Source organism: Amblyomma mixtum, chromosome 9 (genome assembly GCF_055824585.1).
Source record: "Amblyomma mixtum isolate Tamu chromosome 9, ASM5582458v1, whole genome shotgun sequence".
NCBI classification, from domain to species: domain Eukaryota; kingdom Metazoa; phylum Arthropoda; class Arachnida; order Ixodida; family Ixodidae; genus Amblyomma; species Amblyomma mixtum.
The window spans coordinates 102845581-102865662 of record NC_143020.1 but is presented as its reverse complement, the minus strand read 5'-3'; the positions used below and the strand labels follow the sequence as shown (position 1 = coordinate 102865662).

At 47.3% G+C, this 20082-nt stretch overlaps 1 protein-coding gene across 1 annotated transcript in view; it reads left to right on the top strand.

Annotated features, from left to right (window-relative positions):
- Nucleotides 1-4151, top strand: part of LOC149330418 (sperm-specific sodium:proton exchanger-like) — a 50003-nt gene extending 45852 nt beyond the window's left edge. Inside the window, exons 26-27 of the mRNA XM_089559426.1 lie at nt 1709-1906; nt 3999-4151. Of these exons, the coding sequence (XP_089415552.1) occupies nt 1709-1906; nt 3999-4151 (351 nt within the window). The remainder of the gene's footprint in view (nt 1-1708; nt 1907-3998) is intronic.
- The last annotated feature ends 15931 nt before the right edge of the window (nt 4152-20082 follow it).

Below are 20082 nucleotides of genomic sequence, written 5' to 3'. Positions count from 1 at the left end.
AATCTTTTTCTTGTGATGAGCTTTTTGTTTAGGTAACAAGAAACGCTTAACCAGCGGACTAATTTTTCGTCGTGGAGGAATTCTATGCGCGGAGGCTGAATGTGGGCGGAGCTTCAGTGCAGACTTAGGTTGTATCCGACTATAACAATTCAGTCGTTCTTCGAAGCGGTAACTGTGCGACTCAAGACAAGAGGAGAGCAGAGTAGTTCAGAGAGTAAACGCGAATGGATAGCATTCTCGCCGAAATCAAGAATAAATGAACATTAGAAACTTCTTCAGGTTTACAACAGCATGTGTGATATCTACACGTTACGGCAGATGAATCTGACGAATGAAAACTTGATATGGTCAAAGAATACCTTGGCTATTGTTGTATGTTTGCTGGCGGTGGTGTCAAGAGCTTATTTTTTCGATCATTCCACCCCGTGAAACTCGTAGAATTATCCTCTCAGGTAATAAAAAGGCTAAATCAAATTTGGAGTGGAAGCACGCGCCAGCAAGATTATCCAGGCTTAATACGAGTTGAAAAATTCACCAGCAAGATTATCCAGGCTTAACGCTATAGTTGAAAAATAAATGGGGAGGCACATATATTTTCCGTCTCATTTTTAAAAAATACAAACCATCTGGATCCCCAGCATTGCTCATGAACGACAACACCATTTCTCCTTCGTTCCTTAGGCGCTCCATTAAGTGAGGGCCCTTCATAATACGGAATATGCTTTACAGCCTCATTTTGCATAAAGAGGCTGTTTCTTTCCTCGAACACCTTGGGAATGATGTGCGCTTCCTTATTCTTTTTATCATTCGCCTGAGAGAAAACAGGCGGCAATAATTTTTTCCTTCATTACACATATTTTATGACTTTTACGAATTGGAAAAAACAGCGCAATAAAAGACGAGGCACAAGAGAAGGACAAAACACCAGCGCTGTTTGCCTCGTCGCTTGTGCCTCGTCTTTTATTGCGCTGTTTTTTCCAATTCGTAAAACATGTACCAACCAGCCCGTATTTGCCCTCTTCTGGAATTTATGACTTTTTCCCACTCGTTCTAATATTTTGCATACTTTTTTTTCTTCGCTTTTATTGTGCTCCATACGGTGTAATTTCTTCTCTCTTAAATAAGCTGTCACGTTTTTGCGTTTGATGCCCACTACTGCTAGGACGAATCTGGCCTCCAGTACTGTGAAATAAATAAATAAAGTTTACCATGCTAGGAAAAACGCTTATACCTAAAGGGAAACTGACGGAATATCCCGACTGTACCGGGGAATCGAACCCTGCAATTCCTGCTGATCAGGTGAATTCCCGGCGACTTGACCACCCCTGCAGTCAACAGCAGTATGGGTTGAGAAACAAGCACGAGTTAATAATATCCAAGATAAAATTGCAAACTAGGAACGGAGATGGACGCGACATGCAACGCAGGGGACAGATAACTGCAGGTACGTTAAAGTAACTTGATGCATATTAAGTACTAGGTGCCAGTTTGAGATAAGGAAGTGTACAGGGATAGGGTCGGCCCAGCTGGAGTTGTACAGGACTGATTAGATATAAGCGGAGAAAAACGTTATCCTGCCGGCTGATTATGTTGATGATGATAATGCTGAATACCTCCCCACGAGCCTCCATAAGCAGTGGAGGAAAATGCCTGTCAGTCGTCTCAAGCGTATGTGGCATCTCACCTCTTCTTGGTGTCCGCAATCCAGGACTGGACGCACGACAAGCTCAAGCAGTTCTTGGAAGGGGGCATCATGCCGAACCTGTACTACGCCATCGAGTTCTCGCTGGACGAGGCGGTACAGGACGTCATCCTTGTACAGGGCTGTGTGACCTCTGCCGACGGCCAGAATAAGTACTTCGGGCCCTGCTACCTGCCGCAGGCACTGCGACAGATGAAGCTGCCGGTAAGGGTACATGTACGGGCAGTAGTGTATGGTGCTCTGTGTCATTTTTGGAGTGATTGGTGGGTAAAGTTACAACGCCCGTACTTTCCGACAAATACGGTGTTGCGAACCAAACTCTAGCTTCTCTTCCTGGAATAACGGGTGGTCAAGCGTATATGCAGAGATGCCAGGCATAAGCGCCGAGAAACGCGCAACCTCATTGGCTTGTTTTGTAGCGAGAGCTACATTGCCCGCAGTCTCGCCGTTTCACTGTGGGCCTTCGGCGCCACTTGTGAGCATACGCGAGGAGCCGAGTGACGTCACAGCCAAGTGGCTGGTGCGCCGCTCATCTCCGACGGAGAGGAGCCACCCAGTGACGTCACAGCTACCGGCGCCGCGCGCCGACGCCACTCGCCTCCTACAGAGAGAGAGGCTGCGCATGCGCGACAGGCAGCTGGCGCGCCGTGCTCTACTGCGCATGCACGGCAAAGGAAGGCGAAGGAGGGTCAAGTGTATAAATGATGCTTATGCGGCGGTGGAAAAAACACACTGTCACTGCGGCCATGGAGAGCGAGACGTGCCGCCTTCACCATATGTCTCGTCTTTAATGTCTAACACGTAGCCATGACGATAAGCAAATTTAAACAACTAGACGAAACCAGGGATATACTGTACCTCTCGCTGCGTATATCCTGGCATAGCTGAGCTAAGCCACTGCCAATTTTTTTGTTGCAGTGTCTGGTGCCGACGCACATTACAAAGGGTCCTCATAGATTTAAAGACTTTTCATTGGAATACAGAGGAAACAACCTCAGTGGTAATAGCCTCGATTGTCGCATAGCGGTTCTATGTGTTATCACTCTATTTTTATAGGAAAGTATATGGCCTCAACACGCACTATTATGGACAAACGCAGGCGCTAAAAGTGACTTTTTCGCGTGTATTTCATGTTAGTCTACGATCGTCTCATTTCACTGGCACACTTTAGAAGCACTAGAGCCCGACTTACAGCTAGAGAAGTAGAGTCTTAAGTCATTGGGAGTAGCGCAGCTATTGGCCTCATTTGCAGCTGGCAGGTCGTGGAGGCTTTTGACTACGATAGTACTTGTGCAATGGCATTCGTGACCCGACGTGTAGTTCCAAAACTAGTGTGGCGAACTGACTGGAACTCGGACTAATGCAATCCTATTCAGGTATATCTAGATAATTCGCTAAAACTCGCCTGAGAAAAAACCTGACCCACAGAAAAAATCCCGAATGGAGATTTAGAACTCCGGGCAGACGTCACATTGTAGCTATTCGTATACCTGGTGCAGCTTTCAGGCTTTCCGAGACTAGGGTTACATGTGTGGTGTACAGATATGCGCTGGCATTGTTACGAGTAACAGAGCGGCAATGTGTAAGTTTACGAAAAGATGACAAATGGCCGATCATGCAGTGCTACACGGCCTTCATCGTCAGCGTTATTTCTCAGGTGTATGGGTGATGTGGAAGAAAGAATCCAACAAGAGGAGGCGTTAAGCCGTTCAGTTGCCAGTTTATTTAGCTGAAACAAGTTTAACAAACAGGTTGGTCACGTGACAAATTGATCATGACACATTCATCCTGTGGACCATGAGTAATGAGAGTGATGGCAACGGGTCATGTAACGTTGATGTATGACGACGTAATTTCATGAGTACGACGACAACACCATCATCAGTGGTCTAGATGTGGTAGTTGACGCTGTGAATGGTGAGAAAAAAAGAAAACTTGCAGTGCGGTTACCGCGGTGCAACGGAATATTCAGCGACAGCTGTTCGCATTGGTGAATATAATACCGTTTATTACTTATTGTTCGTCTTCTTCTATGGCAGAGTAAGCGTGACGTCACTGTGTTTGGACCACTCACCATGGCGCGTTGCAGTCACGTTGGCCCAATATTGGAAATGGATGGTTTCACTGATGTCCTTTGCCAATACATTTCATATATCGAGCCATTAGCTGTGCGTCTTGGGGCGTGACACCACTGCATACTGTCCAACCAGTGTGGCGAAGCGTTACGCCGACAACGCCAACGCCGCACAACTGGAAAACTTGCCCCTAACAGCACTCACTGTGAAAATAAATGCAGGACTCCCCGATGACGCGGCCTCGTCCGGTGATGCTCATCACCACCCTGATGCGATACCACCTGCCGCCCGAGCTGGACTGGTACCACCAGCCACTGCGCCCTCACGACTACGTGCCACGGGCCACGACCGACGAAGAGTACGCCCACTGGTGAGTGCCGCACGAACTATCCTGTGGATCGACATGAGAGGCCGGGCTTTGAAACCCGCAGGCACGGACTTATTATGGAAAAACCTCCCAGTTAACTGTTTTCGCTCGCCCCAGGTGATCGAAATTTCCGGAGCCCTCCACTACGGCGTCTCTCATAGCATTAGTCGCTTTGGGACGTTAGACCCCATAAACCATAACCCATAAACCAAAATCTTCTGTTCAATCGGGAGAAGATAGGCCACGCAACTACTTCGTACGCTACCGCCATCTGTCGGTTTGCGACTGAAGAGCTTGAGAGGCTTTATAACTGAGGAACTGTTCCCGCTTTGTGAAACAACGTTAGCGTAAGGAAAATAGAACTGGAGATCAGATGGGGAACCGCCGCCGCGGTGGCTCAGTGGTTATGGTGCTCGGCTGCTGAACCGATGGACGCGGATTCGATCCCGGACCGCGGCGGTCGCAATTCGATGGAGGCGAAATTCTAGAGGCCCGTGTACTGTGCAATGCCAGTGCACGTTAAGGAAACTCAGTTGGTATAAATTTCCGGAGCCCTCCACTACGGCGTCCCTCATAGCCTGAGTCGCTTTGGGATGTTAAACCCCGTAAACTAGACTAAACTAATTAGGTGGGGAACTGAGGACAAATTCAACTTAAGCTGTATCTATTTATTACCGTGTTCTAATCGTAAATAAACTGCTCTTGCTGAAAAAAGCCCTGTTATAAGCTATAAAAAATGAAACAATGAAATAAAAATAGCGTTCTCGCCTCCACCGGTAGTTCTCTCAAGCAACCTGTGGTGCATCTAGATCATTTTTTTTTAGCACAGACCCCTGAGGCTAGGCTGTACAGCCATTCGCGTGCAAAAGGTAATCAAACAAGTACTTCTCCGAGCTTACCTTCAAGACTTTGAACGGATCGTGTGCGGGCAAAAAACGTAATTTTCTCCCCCATCAATGGGCCTTTGACAGCTGAACGAACAGCGCAACCGAAAGGGGCCATAGAAGTGATTCTTACAAAGAACTCTAAAGGTGGGTGGAGTTGGCCCTACCCTTATAAAAATGGTCTATATTCTTTCTATGCACTTCTTATATACACTATTGCCTTCCTATAGATGTTTCCTTCTGTGTATTCAAGAGAAGGCAAGCGTAGCAGAGGGCGGCAGAAAGTTAGGTGGGCGGATGAGATAAAGAAGTTTGCGGGGATACGATGGCCGCAACTGGCAAAGGACAGGGTTAAGTGGTGAGACATGGGAGAGGCCATTGCCCTGCAGTGGGCGTAGTCAGGCTGATGATGATGATGAGTCTATGGACTGTCTGTAGACAAAAGCGTAATAAAAGTGTATGTCCATTAATATGACTGTCTGCAGCATTTTTATTCTCTATAGACTAGTCTAGGATTTGTCTATAGAAAGTCTGTAGACTTTATGGAAAATAATATATGGACAGTTTATAGACTAAAAGAACTCTTGTAAGAGTACAGTGATCGTTTTCTAGCGCCAGTTCTCTTCACTTAGGTCTCGTAACGACCAACTACCCCATCTAAAGTCTTGCTAACGTAGATCGGAGCAATTTATATGCCTTCACGCAGAATGTCTAGATTCTTATCCGTCGAGTTATTGCGTGCGTTTTTCGCATGGCTTCCAGATAGATTGTTCCTAAACTACCAATCAGTCACTGCTATGGCCTATGTGTGTTCACGGCGTTGTCGCACACCGGATGCTTTTTCCGCCTCTCATTGAACAACTTGGTCAAGTGTTGCTCGTTCGCCTTGTGTCATGCATCCTATAGCCTCAGAAAATTAACCACTCTTTGTGCAGGTTGAAGGCGAAAGCCTTTAATGGCTCATACTGTCGTCCGTTAGCAGAGGGTGTCAGCACCTTTGGCAGCGTTTATCTCGTGCTAACTCGGGAAATAAAAAAGATAGAAGAAAAAAAATGGTTGCTTCAGCAAGAGGAGGAAAAAATGAACCTAGAAGCCAAGTTTATGGCTTTAGATTAATTAGTTAATTAATTATAGGCAAAAATCTCGAATGTGCACGAATTAGCGCGGATGTCGCTGTAGCCCCGGGAACGGTGTGACGTCACATCCCCCGGAAGTCGTCACGGCTTAGTGTCCTCTGCTTTCGCCTCTCAACACTTTAGTTGCCAAAGTGTTCTCGCAGATTTTTTGTTGTAGAACAACAATGATTTCCCTTAGCTGTCTAGGTTGTCCCTTGTTTGCTGATTTATTGACTTTTCCTTTCAGAATTGCAATTTGTATGTGTCATAGATTACTCATCATTGAAAACTGCGCAAAACTGCTATATTACCGCTGCTGTCATTTTGTAGCTTAATGTATTAGCTCAAGAGATCCCAATACTGTTGCTCACTATGCGACATCGAATTATACAATCTTATTATCAGCGTACTTATCTTAAGGAATCAATAACTTAAGAATGAATAAGTTTCTCTAATTTATAGCGCATACGAGACGCCCCCTTCCGCCTATTCTACAGCGCTAAGAGTTCTCCATACAGCCACATCTACTACTTGCCCCACTTCAAAGCCAAGTCACGGAGGAAATGTGGCCAATAATTCGGGAATTTAATCATTGCACAAGAGCTCGCGAAAGCTCTTTCGGCAGGCCCCTTGAATGTCATCAAAATGCAACTACGTCTGTACCTGTAAGAACGCTAGCTACGTGCAGAAAGAGATCTGCAGTTTTTCAAAGCCATGAGGATTTGCCATGACGAGCGCAATTAACAACTGGTTTATTCAGAGTGAGAGTGTCCAAAAACTGGTCCAATAGCACTGCATGTAATAAGTAATTGACAAATTTCACCTCATTTCGCTGCAATGCCACAGTCATACACTCTCAGCACGAATTAGCTTATATGGGAGTAAAAAGGGAGTAAACTGTCCTCTAGCGCCGTCTCCTAGGTGGTCGAAATTTGCGGAGCCCTTCACTAGGGCGTTCCTCATAGCAAGAGGTGGTCGAAATTTCCGGAGCCATTCACTAGGGCGTCCCTCATAGCAAGAGGTGGTCGAAATTTCCGGAGCCATTCACTAGGGCGTCCCTCATAGCAAGAGGTGGTCGAAATTTCCGGAGCCATTCACTAGGGCGTTCCTCATACAAGAGGTGGTCGAAATTTCCGGAGCCATTCACTAGGGCGTCCCTCATAGCAAGAGGTGGTCGAAATTTCCGGAGCCATTCACTAGGGCGTTCCTCATAGCAAGAGGTGGTCGAAATTTCCGGAGCCATTCACTAGGGCGTCCCTCATAGCAAGAGGTGGTCGAAATTTCCGGAGCCATTCACTAGGGCGTCCCTCATAGCAAGAGGTGGTCGAAATTTCCGGAGCCATTCACTAGGGCGTTCCTCATACAAGAGGTGGTCGAAATTTCCGGAGCCATTCACTAGGGCGTCCCTCATAGCAAGAGGTGGTCGAAATTTCCGGAGCCATTCACTAAGGCGTCCCTCATAGCAAGAGGTGGTCGAAATTTCCGGAGCCATTCACTAGGGCGTCCCTCACAGCAAGAGGTGGTCGAAATTTCCGGAGCCGTTCACTAGGGGTCCCTCATAGCAAGAGGTGGTCGAAATTTCCGGAGCCATTCACTAGGGCGTCCCTCATAGCAAGAGGTGGTCGAAATTTCCGGAGCCATTCACTAGGGCGTCCCTCATAGCAAGAGGTGGTCGAAATTTCCGGAGCCCTTCACTAGGGATTCCTCATAGCAAGAGGTGGTCGAAATTTCCGGAGCCCTTCACTACGGCGTCCTTCATAGCCTGAGTCACTTTGGGACGTTAAACCCAATAAACCAAACCAATCATAGCATGAGTCGCTTCGGGGACGTTAAACCAACCCAACCATCTTTTAGGGGCAGGCTATTCGCTCCAAGTCAAGAAGATTTCAGTCACTAAATATAAGGAAGGCTTACTCTTGGCAATGGGTGCATATTCCCATTGTAAAGCATGGGGACTTGATGCTGTTAGCCATGAGAGGAGGCTTTTAAATGCTGCACCGGGGGTCTTGAGGCTAGCAAATGGAGGAGGTTGTGTAAGTGCTAGAATTTGGCATGTCTTGAAGAGGGCGTTTGTTTCTGTTTCCAACCGTAAGCAATCGATATTTTTAGTGGTAGAAATCTACCCCAGCGCTTGGTCAGCATACCCTGTCCCGTAAAGGGAATGCGCTAAAGTACGGTTTACTCCCTGTTTAGTCTAAAACTGGCTAATTTATGTTTAGACTGTATTTGTACGTTTTCGTCTTTTATAAAAACGGTCTATAGACAGTCTATAGACTTCTTATTTACTCTATAGACTTCCTATAGATATTGCTTTCTGCCTATTCATAGTCTATAGACTGCCTATAAACAAAAACGTCTATGGTTATAAATCTATAGAATGTCTATAGACTGTCTATGGCATTTGTATTGCCTATAGACTGTTCTCTAGCATTCGTCTAGAGACAGTCTAAAGACTTCGTAGACACAAGTCTATAGACACTCTATAGACTGTACAAAACTTTTTTCTAAGGGGCGAATGCATTGTTGGCGCATGCGCCGACCTACATCCTGTATTTGGTGGCCACCGCCCACGATCAAATCAGCTGTTAACTGTGCACCCATGTCTTTTTTACTGTGTGCCGTTGTTCAGGAACCCTCTCTATGGCTTTGCATGGCAGAGACCAACTGCCCCGACAGCAACTATTGCTATAAAGCAAACAAGGGAAGGGGTTTGAGGGGCTCGTTATAAATATGACAGAAGCCAACAGCCACAGAAACCAAGGGGCACAGGGGATTTTTTTAAATTTATTTATTTATTTTGTGCTGTTGATCAATTGAGAATATCACTGAATATATTATCGCTTAAAGCTAATTGATTAGAAAAGCAGAAGAAAAAACAACCACATGCCGCCGGTGGGATCCGAACCCACGACCTCCGAATTACGCGTCCGGTGCTCTACCTCTGAGCTACGGCGACGGCTCAGAGCCGTCGCCGTAGCAGATGCCGTCGCCGTCGCCGTATATTGAAAAAAAAAATCCCCTGTGCCCCTTGGTTTCTGTGGCTGTTGGCTTCTGTCAGATTTATAACGAGCCCCTCATTCCCCTTCCCTTGTTTGCTTAATTGCTTAGCGAGGGCCTCGGTTCTGGCAGCCTTGACGCCATAGGAAGCATAAGAGGGCTCTCACGCAGCTTCCACCCTCTCCGTTCGATGACGTTCTACGTCACACCAGCGGTAACTCAGGACGTTCTACGTCCGCCGCTTATGAACGTGGGTGGCGCTGATGAACACTCTCAGCTCAGAGGTAGAGCACCGGACGCGTAATTCGGAGGTCGTGGGTTCGGATCCCACCGGCGGCATGTGGTTGTTTTTTCTTCTGCTTTTCTAATCAATTAGCTTTAAGCGATAATATATTCAGTAATATTCTAAATTGATCAACAGCACAAAATAAATAAATAAATTTAAAAAAACCCTGTGCCCCTTGGTTTCTGTGAACTATTGCTATAGTTATTTAAGTTGCCTGAAAATTGTTCTCACGGTTTTCGCGAGCAGTTTGTCTAATTAAGAGTTTTTGTTTGTTTCTTCTCTTTTCAGGTGAAAGCACGTGGAACGCGCGGCTGCTCAAGATCATTATTATTTTATACCTTTCTTCTATATTGAAAGCACCAGCTTGTTTTTTGGCCATCCCAAGGCAAAGTATAATTGGCAATGGCTTGATGTACCAATGCAATTTCTTCCAATAAATTGATGCAAAACTGCCAATAAACTTGTTCCTAAGAGTCAGCGCTGTGTGCTGTTTGTCTTTTTGTGTGACATTTTTCGCGCAGTGTTTTTTAAAGGGTTTTATCTTGCTTCCACCTTTTTTTTCATGTTTTCGACATCAGCGTCATTGCTTTTATACTTGGTCTTATCGAAAGTTCCTTTTTTTAATTTTTTGCTGCCTTTGCTGCTATTACCTCTATCCTCTCTCTTCAGTCGTCGGTGTCCCCAAGACACCACCGGGCCTGCCCGAGCCAATTTCGGACTCATGATTTTGATAAGGATGTCATTAACCCGCGCATATCTCCTCATCCACTCTGCCCGCTTCCCCTCTCAACGTTAAACCTAACATATTTGTAGCAACATAGCATTGTGTGCGAATTGGTATTGCATCTTTAAGGAACGAAACAGCGCAACTAAAACGAAGGACCAGAAAAAGACACGAACGCGCGCTGACTTACAACTGACCATATTTCTTTCCATAGCTCACAGAGCTCAACCCTGTTCGTAAGCCTCCATCTTCCTGCCTTAAAGGTGAGTACCGGTAAGATACAGGTGTTTTACAGTATGTTAAAGGATATTCGTAAACTGCCATTCATGATCTGAGAAAACCTGCATATACGTTCCACCTGACTTATTATTCTAAGTGCTAAGTGGCCAAAAACATCAGCGGGCAATTTGGCTATGTGCTGCAAGGTGAAAACGTTTCCTTGCGCACTGCTTGTTTTTAATTTCTGTTATTTTTCCCATTTTATTGGATTTTCTATTTTTGTTCCTTTTCTCATTTTATTTGTTTTTCTTCTCTTATATTTATTTTCATCTTTTTATCTTATTTGTGGAACCCACGCATCCACCAGATGCACCTTTATTCATGCACAAACCCTCTGCCTTTCTGGCTGAGTGGCAGCGTCTCCACTTGACATGCCTCAGGCCCTTGTTCGATTCCCACCCTCGACACAGGTTTTTTTTTAGGTAGTGACGCCGAAACGCGGACACATTTGCTTTCCTTGGTCAAGACAGTATGAGACATTAAAGGCTTTCGCATTAATCTGTCTACATGTGCCGCCTGGTCATTTCCATAAGACGAACTGCCGCTGCGCAGTAGAAGCAGATGCGCATCTCCGCAAAGCAGCCGTGTGAGAAAGCTCTTCAGGCTCCGGGACTAGGCAACTCGTTAGGGGGAATAAGAGGTGTGACACTTCTTATTAACAGCCTTTATGTTAGGCGTTCGATAGACCCTGGACCAAGGTGACGAGGGCGCGTTGCAGGTTCAGGTCCCAGGAGGCAAGCCAGATGAGCCACGGTGGGGGTGGCGGGTAAGGATAGGCGGGTGACTGTAAGGCTACTTGGCATTGTGTAAGGCAGTGTTCTAGATGCTCTTAGCTTTAAACCAGGCTAATCCACTGAGCACTTGCAAAATACCATAGCCGATAGCGAAAAGCTTCGATATTCTCGCATTTTTTTCTTCATGTACGGAAGCTTTATTCAGCACTGTTTTGTTTCTCAGAATTTTCGGAGCTTCGCCTAGCTCATATTAACCCCAGAGCCGCCGCAAAGAAGGCCGCAGGAAGCGAGAAATTCCTCATTATATAAATGGCACCAAGCACGAAATTTCCACATTTCTGTTTTGGAGAGCAATGACATCCTTAAGCAACATCTAGTTAACCTACCTTCGCGATCTTCAGGAGAGCGGTCTTGACAAGGCGCCAGGCGGCGTCACAGACGCATGCTCTTTGCGTTAAAGCGGGCTTACCCATTGAAATTCATCTAAACCAGGAGCTGATCGCAAGCAGTTTCCAAGAATTCGGCTTTATTTAAGGCACGGAGCATAATGCAGCCGTGCTTTATTTCTCAAAATGTGAAGAACTTTATTTTGCATATAATAAGCAAAGAACCGCCGCAACACAGCCCGTAGGAAGCGAGAAATTAATGATTTAAGAAATCTCACATCGAACCACACTCGCACTTTTCGCTCTTGGCGTGCAACGAAATTATAAAGAAAGAGCTGGTGCACCCACCTTCCCGCTCCTCAGGCTAACGTATAGGTCAGCCGTTAGGGGCCGCTCCAGACGCACGCTGTTTCCTGAACGGTGGGCTCGCCCATTGAACTCAAGCAAAAAACAGGAGCCGATCCCAACCAGTTTCGAAGAACTCGGATTTATTTAGGCCAAGGAGCATAATGCAGCCATGCTTTATTTGTCAGAATGTGCAGAACTTTATTTTGCATATAACAAGCAAAGAACCGCCGCAAAAGAGACCGCAGGAAGCGAGAAATTAATGATTAAAGAAATCGCACATCGAACCACACTCGCGCTGTTTACTCTTTGCTTGAAACGAAATTCTAAAGGAACACCCTGTGCACCCACCTTTCCGCTCCTCAGGCTTACGTTCACGTGAGCCGTTAAGGGCCGCTCCAGACGCACGCTGTGTGCTGAACTGCGAGCTCGCCCATTGAACTCCAGCAAAAAACAGGAGCCGATCACAAGCAGTTTCGAGGAATCCGGCTTTATTTAAGGCACGGCGCATAATGCAGCCGTACTTAATTTGCCAGAATGTGAAGAACTTTCTTGTGCATATAATAAGCAAACAGCCGCCGCAAAGGAGGCCGTAGGAAGCGAGAAATTAATGATTAAAGAAACCGCACATCGAACCACAATCGCGCTGTTCACTCTTTGCTTGAAACGAAATTCTAAAGAAACACCCTGTGCACCCCCCTTTCCGCTCCTCAGGCTTACGTTCACGTCAGCCGTTAGGGGCCGCTCCAGACGCACGCTGTGTGCTGAACTGCGAGCACGTCATTGAACTCCAGCAAAAAACAGGAGCCGATCACAAGCAGTTTCGAGGAATCCGGCTTTATTTAAGGCACGGCGCATAATGCAGCCATGCTCTATTTGCCAGAATGTGAAGAACTTTCTTGTGCATATAATAAGCAAAGAGCCGCCGCAAAGGAGGCCGTAGGAAGCGAGAAATTAATGATTAAAGAAAGCGCACATCGAACCACACTCGCGCTGTTCACTCTTTGCTTGAAACGAAATTCTAAAGAAACACCCTGTGCACCCCCCTTTCCGCTCCTCAGGCTTGCGTTCACGTCAGCCGTTAGGGGCCGCTCCAGACGCACGCTGTGTGCTGAACTGCGAGCGCGTCATTGAACTCCAGCAAAAAACAGGAGCCGATCACAAGCAGTTTCGAGGAATCCGGCTTTATTTAAGGCACGGCGCATAATGCAGCCATGCTTTATTTGCCAGAATGTGAAGAACTTTCTTGTGCCTATAATAAGCAAACAGCCGCCGCAAAAGAGGCCGCAGGAAGCGAGAAATTAATGATTAAAGAAATCGCACATCGAACCACACTCGCGCTGTTCACTCTTTGCTTGAAACGAAATTCTAAAGAAACACCCTGTGCACCCCCCTTTCCGCTCCTCAGGCTTGCGTTCACGTCAGCCGTTAGGGGCCGCTCCAGACGCACGCTGTGTGCTGAACTGCGAGCGCGTCATTGAACTCCAGCAAAAAACAGGAGCCGATCACAAGCAGTTTCGAGGAATCCGGCTTTATTTAAGGCACGGCGCATAATGCAGCCATGCTTTATTTGCCAGAATGTGAAGAACTTTCTTGTGCATATAATAAGCAAACAGCCGCCGCAAAAGAGGCCGTAGGAAGCGAGAAATTAACGATTTAAGAAATCGCACATCGAACCACACTCGCGCTGTTCACTCTTTGCTTGAAACGAAATTCTAAAGAAACAGCCTGTGCACCCCCCTTTCCGCTCCTCAGGCTTGCGTTCACGTCAGCCGTTAGGGGCCGCTCCAGACGCACGCTGTGTGCTGAACTGCGAGCTCGCCCACTGAACTCCAGCAAAAAACAGGAGCCGATCACAAGCAGTTTCGAGGAATCCGGCTTTATTTAAGGCACGGCGCATAATGCAGCCATGCTTTATTTGTCAGAATGTGCAGAACTTTCTTTTGCATATAACAAGCAAACAGCCGCCGCAAAAGAGGCCGTAGGAAGCGAGAAATTAATGATTAAAGAAATCGCTCATCGAACCACACTCCAGCTATTTACTCTTTGCTTGAAACCAAATTCTAAAGAAACACCCTGTGCACCCACCTTTCCGCTCATCAGGCTTACGTTCACGTCAGCCGTTAGGGGCCGCTCCAGACGCACGCTGTGTGCTGAACTGCGAGCTCGCCCATTGAACTCCAGCAAAAAACAGGAGCCGATCACAAGCAGTTTCGAGGAATCCGGCTTTATTTAAGGCACGGCGCATAATGCAGCCATGCTTTATTTGTCAGAATGTGCAGAACTTTCTTTTGCATATAACAAGCAAACAGCCGCCGCAAAAGAGGCCGTAGGAAGCGAGAAATTAATGATTAAAGAAATCGCTCATCGAACCACACTCCCGCTATTTACTCTTTGCTTGAAACGAAATTCTAAAGAAACACCCTGTGCACCCACCTTTCCGCTCCTCAGGCTTACGTTCACGTCAGCCGTTAGGGGCCGCTCCAGACGCACGCTGTGTGCTGAACTGCGAGCTCGCCCATTGAACTCCAGCAAAAAACAGGAGCCGATCACAAGCAGTTTCGAGGAATCCGGCTTTATTTAAGGCACCGCGCATAATGCAGCCATGCTTTATTTGCCAGAATGTGAAGAACTTTCTTGTGCATATAATAAGCAAACAGCCGCCGCAAAACAGGCCGTAGGAAGCGAGAAATTAATGATTAAAGAAATCGCACATCGAACCACACTCGCGCTGTTTACTCTTTGCTTGAAACGAAATTCTAAAGAAACACCCTGTGCACCCACCTTTCCGCTCATCAGGCTTACGTTCACGTCAGCCGTTAATGGCCGCTCCAGACGCACGCTGTGTGCTGAACTGCGAGCTCGCCCATAAACTCCAGCAAAAAACAGGAGCCGATCCCAAGCAGTTTCGAGGAATCCGGCTTTATTTAAGGCACCGCGCAAAATGCAGCCATGCTTTATTTGCCAGAATGTGAAGAACTTTCTTGTGCATATAATAAGCAAACAGCCGCCGCAAAAGAGGCCGTAGGAAGCGAGAAATTCATGATTAAAGAAATCGCACATCGAACCACACTCGCGCTGTTCACTCTTTGCTTGAAACGAAATTCTAAAGAAACACCCTGTGCACCCAACTTCCGCTCATCAGGCTTACGTTCACGTCAGCCGTTAGGGGCCGCTCCAGACGCACGCTGTGTGCTGAACTGCGAGCTCGCCCATTGAACTCCAGCAAAAAACAGGAGCCGATCACAAGCAGTTTCGAGGAATCCGGCTTTATTTAAGGCACCGCGCATAATGCAGCCATGCTTTATTTGCCAGAATGTGAAGAACTTTCTTGTGCATATAATAAGCAAAAGCCGCCGCAAAAGAGGCCGTAGGAAGCGAGAAATTCATGATTAAAGAAATCGCACATCGAACCACACTCGCGCTGTTCACTCTTTGCTTGAAACGAAATTCTAAAGAAACACCCTGTGCACCCACCTTTCCGCTCATCAGGCTTACGTTCACGTCAGCCGTTAGGGGCCGCTCCAGACGCAAGCTGTGTGCTGAACTGCAAGCTCGCCCATTGAACTCCAGCAAAAAACAGGAGCCGACCACAAGCAGTTTCGAGGAATCCGGCTTTATTTAAGGCACGGCGCATAATGCAGCCATGCTTTATTTGCCAGAATGTGAAGAACTTTCTTGTGCATATAATAAGCAAACAGCCGCCGCAAAAGAGGCCGTAGGAAGCGAGAAATTAATGATTAAAGAAATCGCACATCGAACCACACTCGCGCTGTTCACTCTTTGCTTGAAACGAAAATCTAAAGAAACACCCTGTGCACCCACCTTTTCGCTCATCAGGCTTACGTTCACGTCAGCCGTTAGGGGCCGCTCCAGACGCACGCTGTGTGCTGAACTGCGAGCTCGCCCATTGAACTCCAGCAAAAAACAGGAGCCGACCACAAGCAGTTTCGAGGAATCCGGCTTTATTTAAGGCACGGCGCATAATACATCCATGCTTTATTTGCCAGAATGTGAAAAACTTTCTTGTGCATAAAATAAGCAAACAGCCGCCGCAAAAGACGCCGTAGGAAGCGAGAAATTAATGATTAAAGAAATCGCTCATCGAACCACACTCGCGCTGTTCACTCTTTGCTTGAAACGAAATTCTAAAGAAACACCCTGTGCACCCACCTTTCGCGCTCCTCAGGCTTACGTTCACGTCAGCCGTTAGGAGCCGCTCCAGACGAACGCTGTGTGCTGAACTGCGAGCTCTCCCATTGAACTCCAGCAAAAAACAGGAGCCGATCACAAGCACTTTCGAGGAATCCGGCATTATTTAAGGCACGGCGCATAATGCAGCCATGCTTTATTTGCCAGAATGTGAAGAACTTTCTTTTGCATATAATAAGCAAACAGCCGCCGCAAAAGAGGCCGTAGGAAGCGAGAAATTAATGATTAAAGAAATCGCACATCGAACCACACTCGCGCTGTTCACTCTTTGCTTGAAACAAAATTCCAAAGAAACACCCTGTGCACCCACCTTTCCGCTCCTCAGGCTTACGTTCACGTCAGCCGTTAGGGGCCGCTCCAGACGCACGCTGTGTGCTGAACTGCGAGCTCGCCCATTGAACTCCAGCAAAAAACAGGAGCCGACCACAAGCAGTTTCGAGGAATCCGGCTTTATTTAAGGCACGGCGCATAATACATCCATGCTTTATTTGCCAGAATGTGAAGACCTTTCTTGTGCATATAATAAGCAAACAGCCGCCGCAAAAGAGGCCGTAGGAAGCGAGAAATTAATGATTAAAGAAATCGCTCATCGAACCACACTCGCGCTGTTCACTCTTTGCTTGAAACGAAATTCCAAAGAAACACCCTGTGCACCCACCTTTCCGCTCCTCAGGCTTACGTTCACGTCAGCCGTTAGGGGCCGCTCCAGACGCACGCTGTGTGCTGAACTGCGAGCTCGCCCATTGAACTCCAGCAAAAAACAGGAGCCGACCACAAGCAGTTTCGAGGAATCTGGCTTTATTTAAGGCACGGCGCATAATACATCCATGCTTTATTTGCCAGAATGTGAAGACCTTTCTTGTGCATATAATAAGCAAACAGCCGCCGCAAAAGAGGCCGTAGGAAGCGAGAAATTAATGATTAAAGTAATCGCTCATAGAAAGACACTCGCGCTGTTAACTCTTTGCTTGAAACGAAATTCCAAAGAAACACCCTGTGCACCCACCTTTCCGCTCCTCAGGCTTACGTTCACGTCAGCCGTTAGGGGCCGCTCCAGACGCACGCTGTGTGCTGAACTGCGAGCTCGCCCATTGAACTCCAGCAAAAAACAGGAGCCGATCACAAGCAGTTTCGAGGAATCCGGCTTTATTTAAGGCACGGCGCATAATACATCCATGCTTTATTTGCCAGAATGTGAAGACCTTTCTTGTGCATATAATAAGCAAACAGCCGCCGCAAAAGAGGCCGTAGGAAGCGAGAAATTAATGATTAAAGAAATCGCTCATCGAACCACACTCGCGCTGTTCACTCTTTGCTTGAAACGAAATTCTAAAGAAACACCCTGTGCACCCACCTTTCCGCTCCTCAGGCTTACGTTCACGTCAGCCGTTAGGGGCCGCTCCAGACGCACGCTGTGTGCTGAACTGCGAGCTCGCCCATTGAACTCCAGCAAAAAACAGGAGCCGATCACAAGCAGTTTCGAGGAATCCGGCTTTATTTAAGGCACGGCGCATAATGCAGCCATGCTTAATTTGCCAGAATGTGAAGACCTTTCTTGTGCATATAATAAGCAAACAGCCGCCGCAAAAGAGGCCGTAGGAAGCGAGAAATTAATGATTAAAGAAATCGCACATCGAGCCACACTCGCGCTGTTCACTCTTTGCTTGAAACGAAATTCCAAAGAAACACCCTGTGCACCCACCTTTCCGCTCCTCAGGCTTACGTTCACGTCAGCCGTTAGGGGCCGCTCCAGACGCACGCTGTGTGCTGAACTGCGAGCTCGCCCATTGAACTCCAGCAAAAAACAGGAGCCGATCACAAGCAGTTTCGAGGAATCCGGCTTTATTTAAGGCACGGCGCATAATGCAGCCATGCTTTATTTGCCAGAATGTGAAGACCTTTCTTGTGCATATAATAAGCAAACAGCCGCCGCAAAAGAGGCCGTAGGAAGCGAGAAATTAATGATTAAAGAAATCGCTCATCGAACCACACTCGCGCTGTTCACTCTTTGCTTGAAACGAAATTCTAAAGAAACACCCTGTGCACCCACCTTTCCGCTCCTCAGGCTTACGTTCACGTCAGCCGTTAGGGGCCGCTCCAGACGAACGCTGTGTGCTGAACTGCGAGCTCGCCCATTGAACTCCAGCAAAAAACAGGAGCCGATCACAAGCAGTTTCGAGGAATCCGGCTTTATTTAAGGCACGGCGCATAATGCAGCCATGCTTTATTTGCCAGAATGTGAAGAAGTTTCTTGTGCATATAATAAGCAAACAGCCGCTGCAAAAGAGGCCGTAGGAAGCGAGAAATTAATGATTAAAGAAATCGCACATCGAACCACACTCGCGCTGTTCACTCTTTGCTTGAAACGAAATTCCAAAGAAACACCCTGTGCACCCACCTTTCCGCTCCTCAGGCTTACGTTCCCGTCAGCCGTTAGGGGCCGCTCCAGACGCACGCTGTGTGCTGAACTGCGAGCTCGCCCATTGAACTCCAGCAAAAAACAGGAGCCGATCACAAGCAGTTTCGAGGAATCCGGCTTTATTTAAGGCACGGCGCATAATACATCCATGCTTTATTTGCCAGAATGTGAAGACCTTTCTTGTGCATATAATAAGCAAACAGCCGCCGCAAAAGAGGCCGTAGGAAGCGAGAAATTAATGATTAAAGAAATCGCTCATCGAACCACACTCGCGCTTTTCACTCTTTGCTTGAAACGAAATTCTAAAGAAACACCCTGTGCACCCACCTTTCCGCTCCTCAGGCTTACGTTCACGTCAGCCGTTAGGGGCCGCTCCAGACGAACGCTGTGTGCTGAACTGCGAGCTCGCCCATTGAACTCCAGCAAAAAACAGGAGCCGATCACAAGCAGTTTCGAGGAATCCGGCTTTATTTCAGGCACGGCGCATAATGCAGCCATGCTTTATTTGCCAGAATGTGAAGAAGTTTCTTGTGCATATAATAAGCAAACAGCCGCCGCAAAAGAGGCCGTAGGAAGCGAGAAATTAATGATTAAAGAAATCGCACATCGAACCACACTCGCGCTGTTCACTCTTTGCTTGAAACGAAATTCCAAAGAAACACCCTGTGCACCCACCTTTCCGCTCCTCAGGCATACGTTCCCGTCAGCCGTTAGGGGCCGCTCCAGACGCACGCTGTGTGCTGAAGTGCGAGCTCGCCCATTGAACTCCAGCAAAAAACAGGAGCCGATCACAAGCAGTTTCGAGGAATCCGGCTTTATTTAAGGCACGGCGCATAATACATCCATGCTTTATTTGCCAGAATGTGAAGACCTTTCTTGTGCATATAATAAGCAAACAGCCGCCGCAAAAGAGGCCGTAGGAAGCGAGAAATTAATGATTAAAGAAATCGCACATCGAACCACACTCGCGCTGTTCACTCTTTGCTTGAAACGAAATTCCAAAGAAACACCCTGTGCACCCACCTTTCCGCTCCTCAGGCTTACGTTCACGTCAGCCGTTAGGGGCCGCTCCAGACGCACGCTGTGTGCTGAACTGCGAGCTCGCCCATTGAACTCCAGCAAAAAACAGGAGCCGATCACAAGCAGTTTTGAGGAATCCGGCTTTATTTAAGGCACGGCGCATAATACATCCATGCTTTATTTGCCAGAATGTGAAGAACTTTCTTGTGCATATAATAAGCAAACAGCCGCCGCAAAAGAGGCCGTAGGAAGCGAGAAATTCATGATTAAAGAAATCGCACATCGAACCACATTCGCGCTGTTCACTCTTTGCTTGAAACGAAATTCTAAAGAAACACCCTGTGCACCCACCTTTCCGCTCATCAGGCTTACGTTCACGTCAGCCGTTAGGGGCCGCTCCAGACGCACGCTGTGTGCTGAACTGCGAGCTCGCCCATTGAACTCCAGCAAAAAACAGGAGCCGATCACAAGCAGTTTCGAGGAATCCGGCTTTATTTAAGGCACCGCGCATAATGCAGCCATGCTTTATTTGCCAGA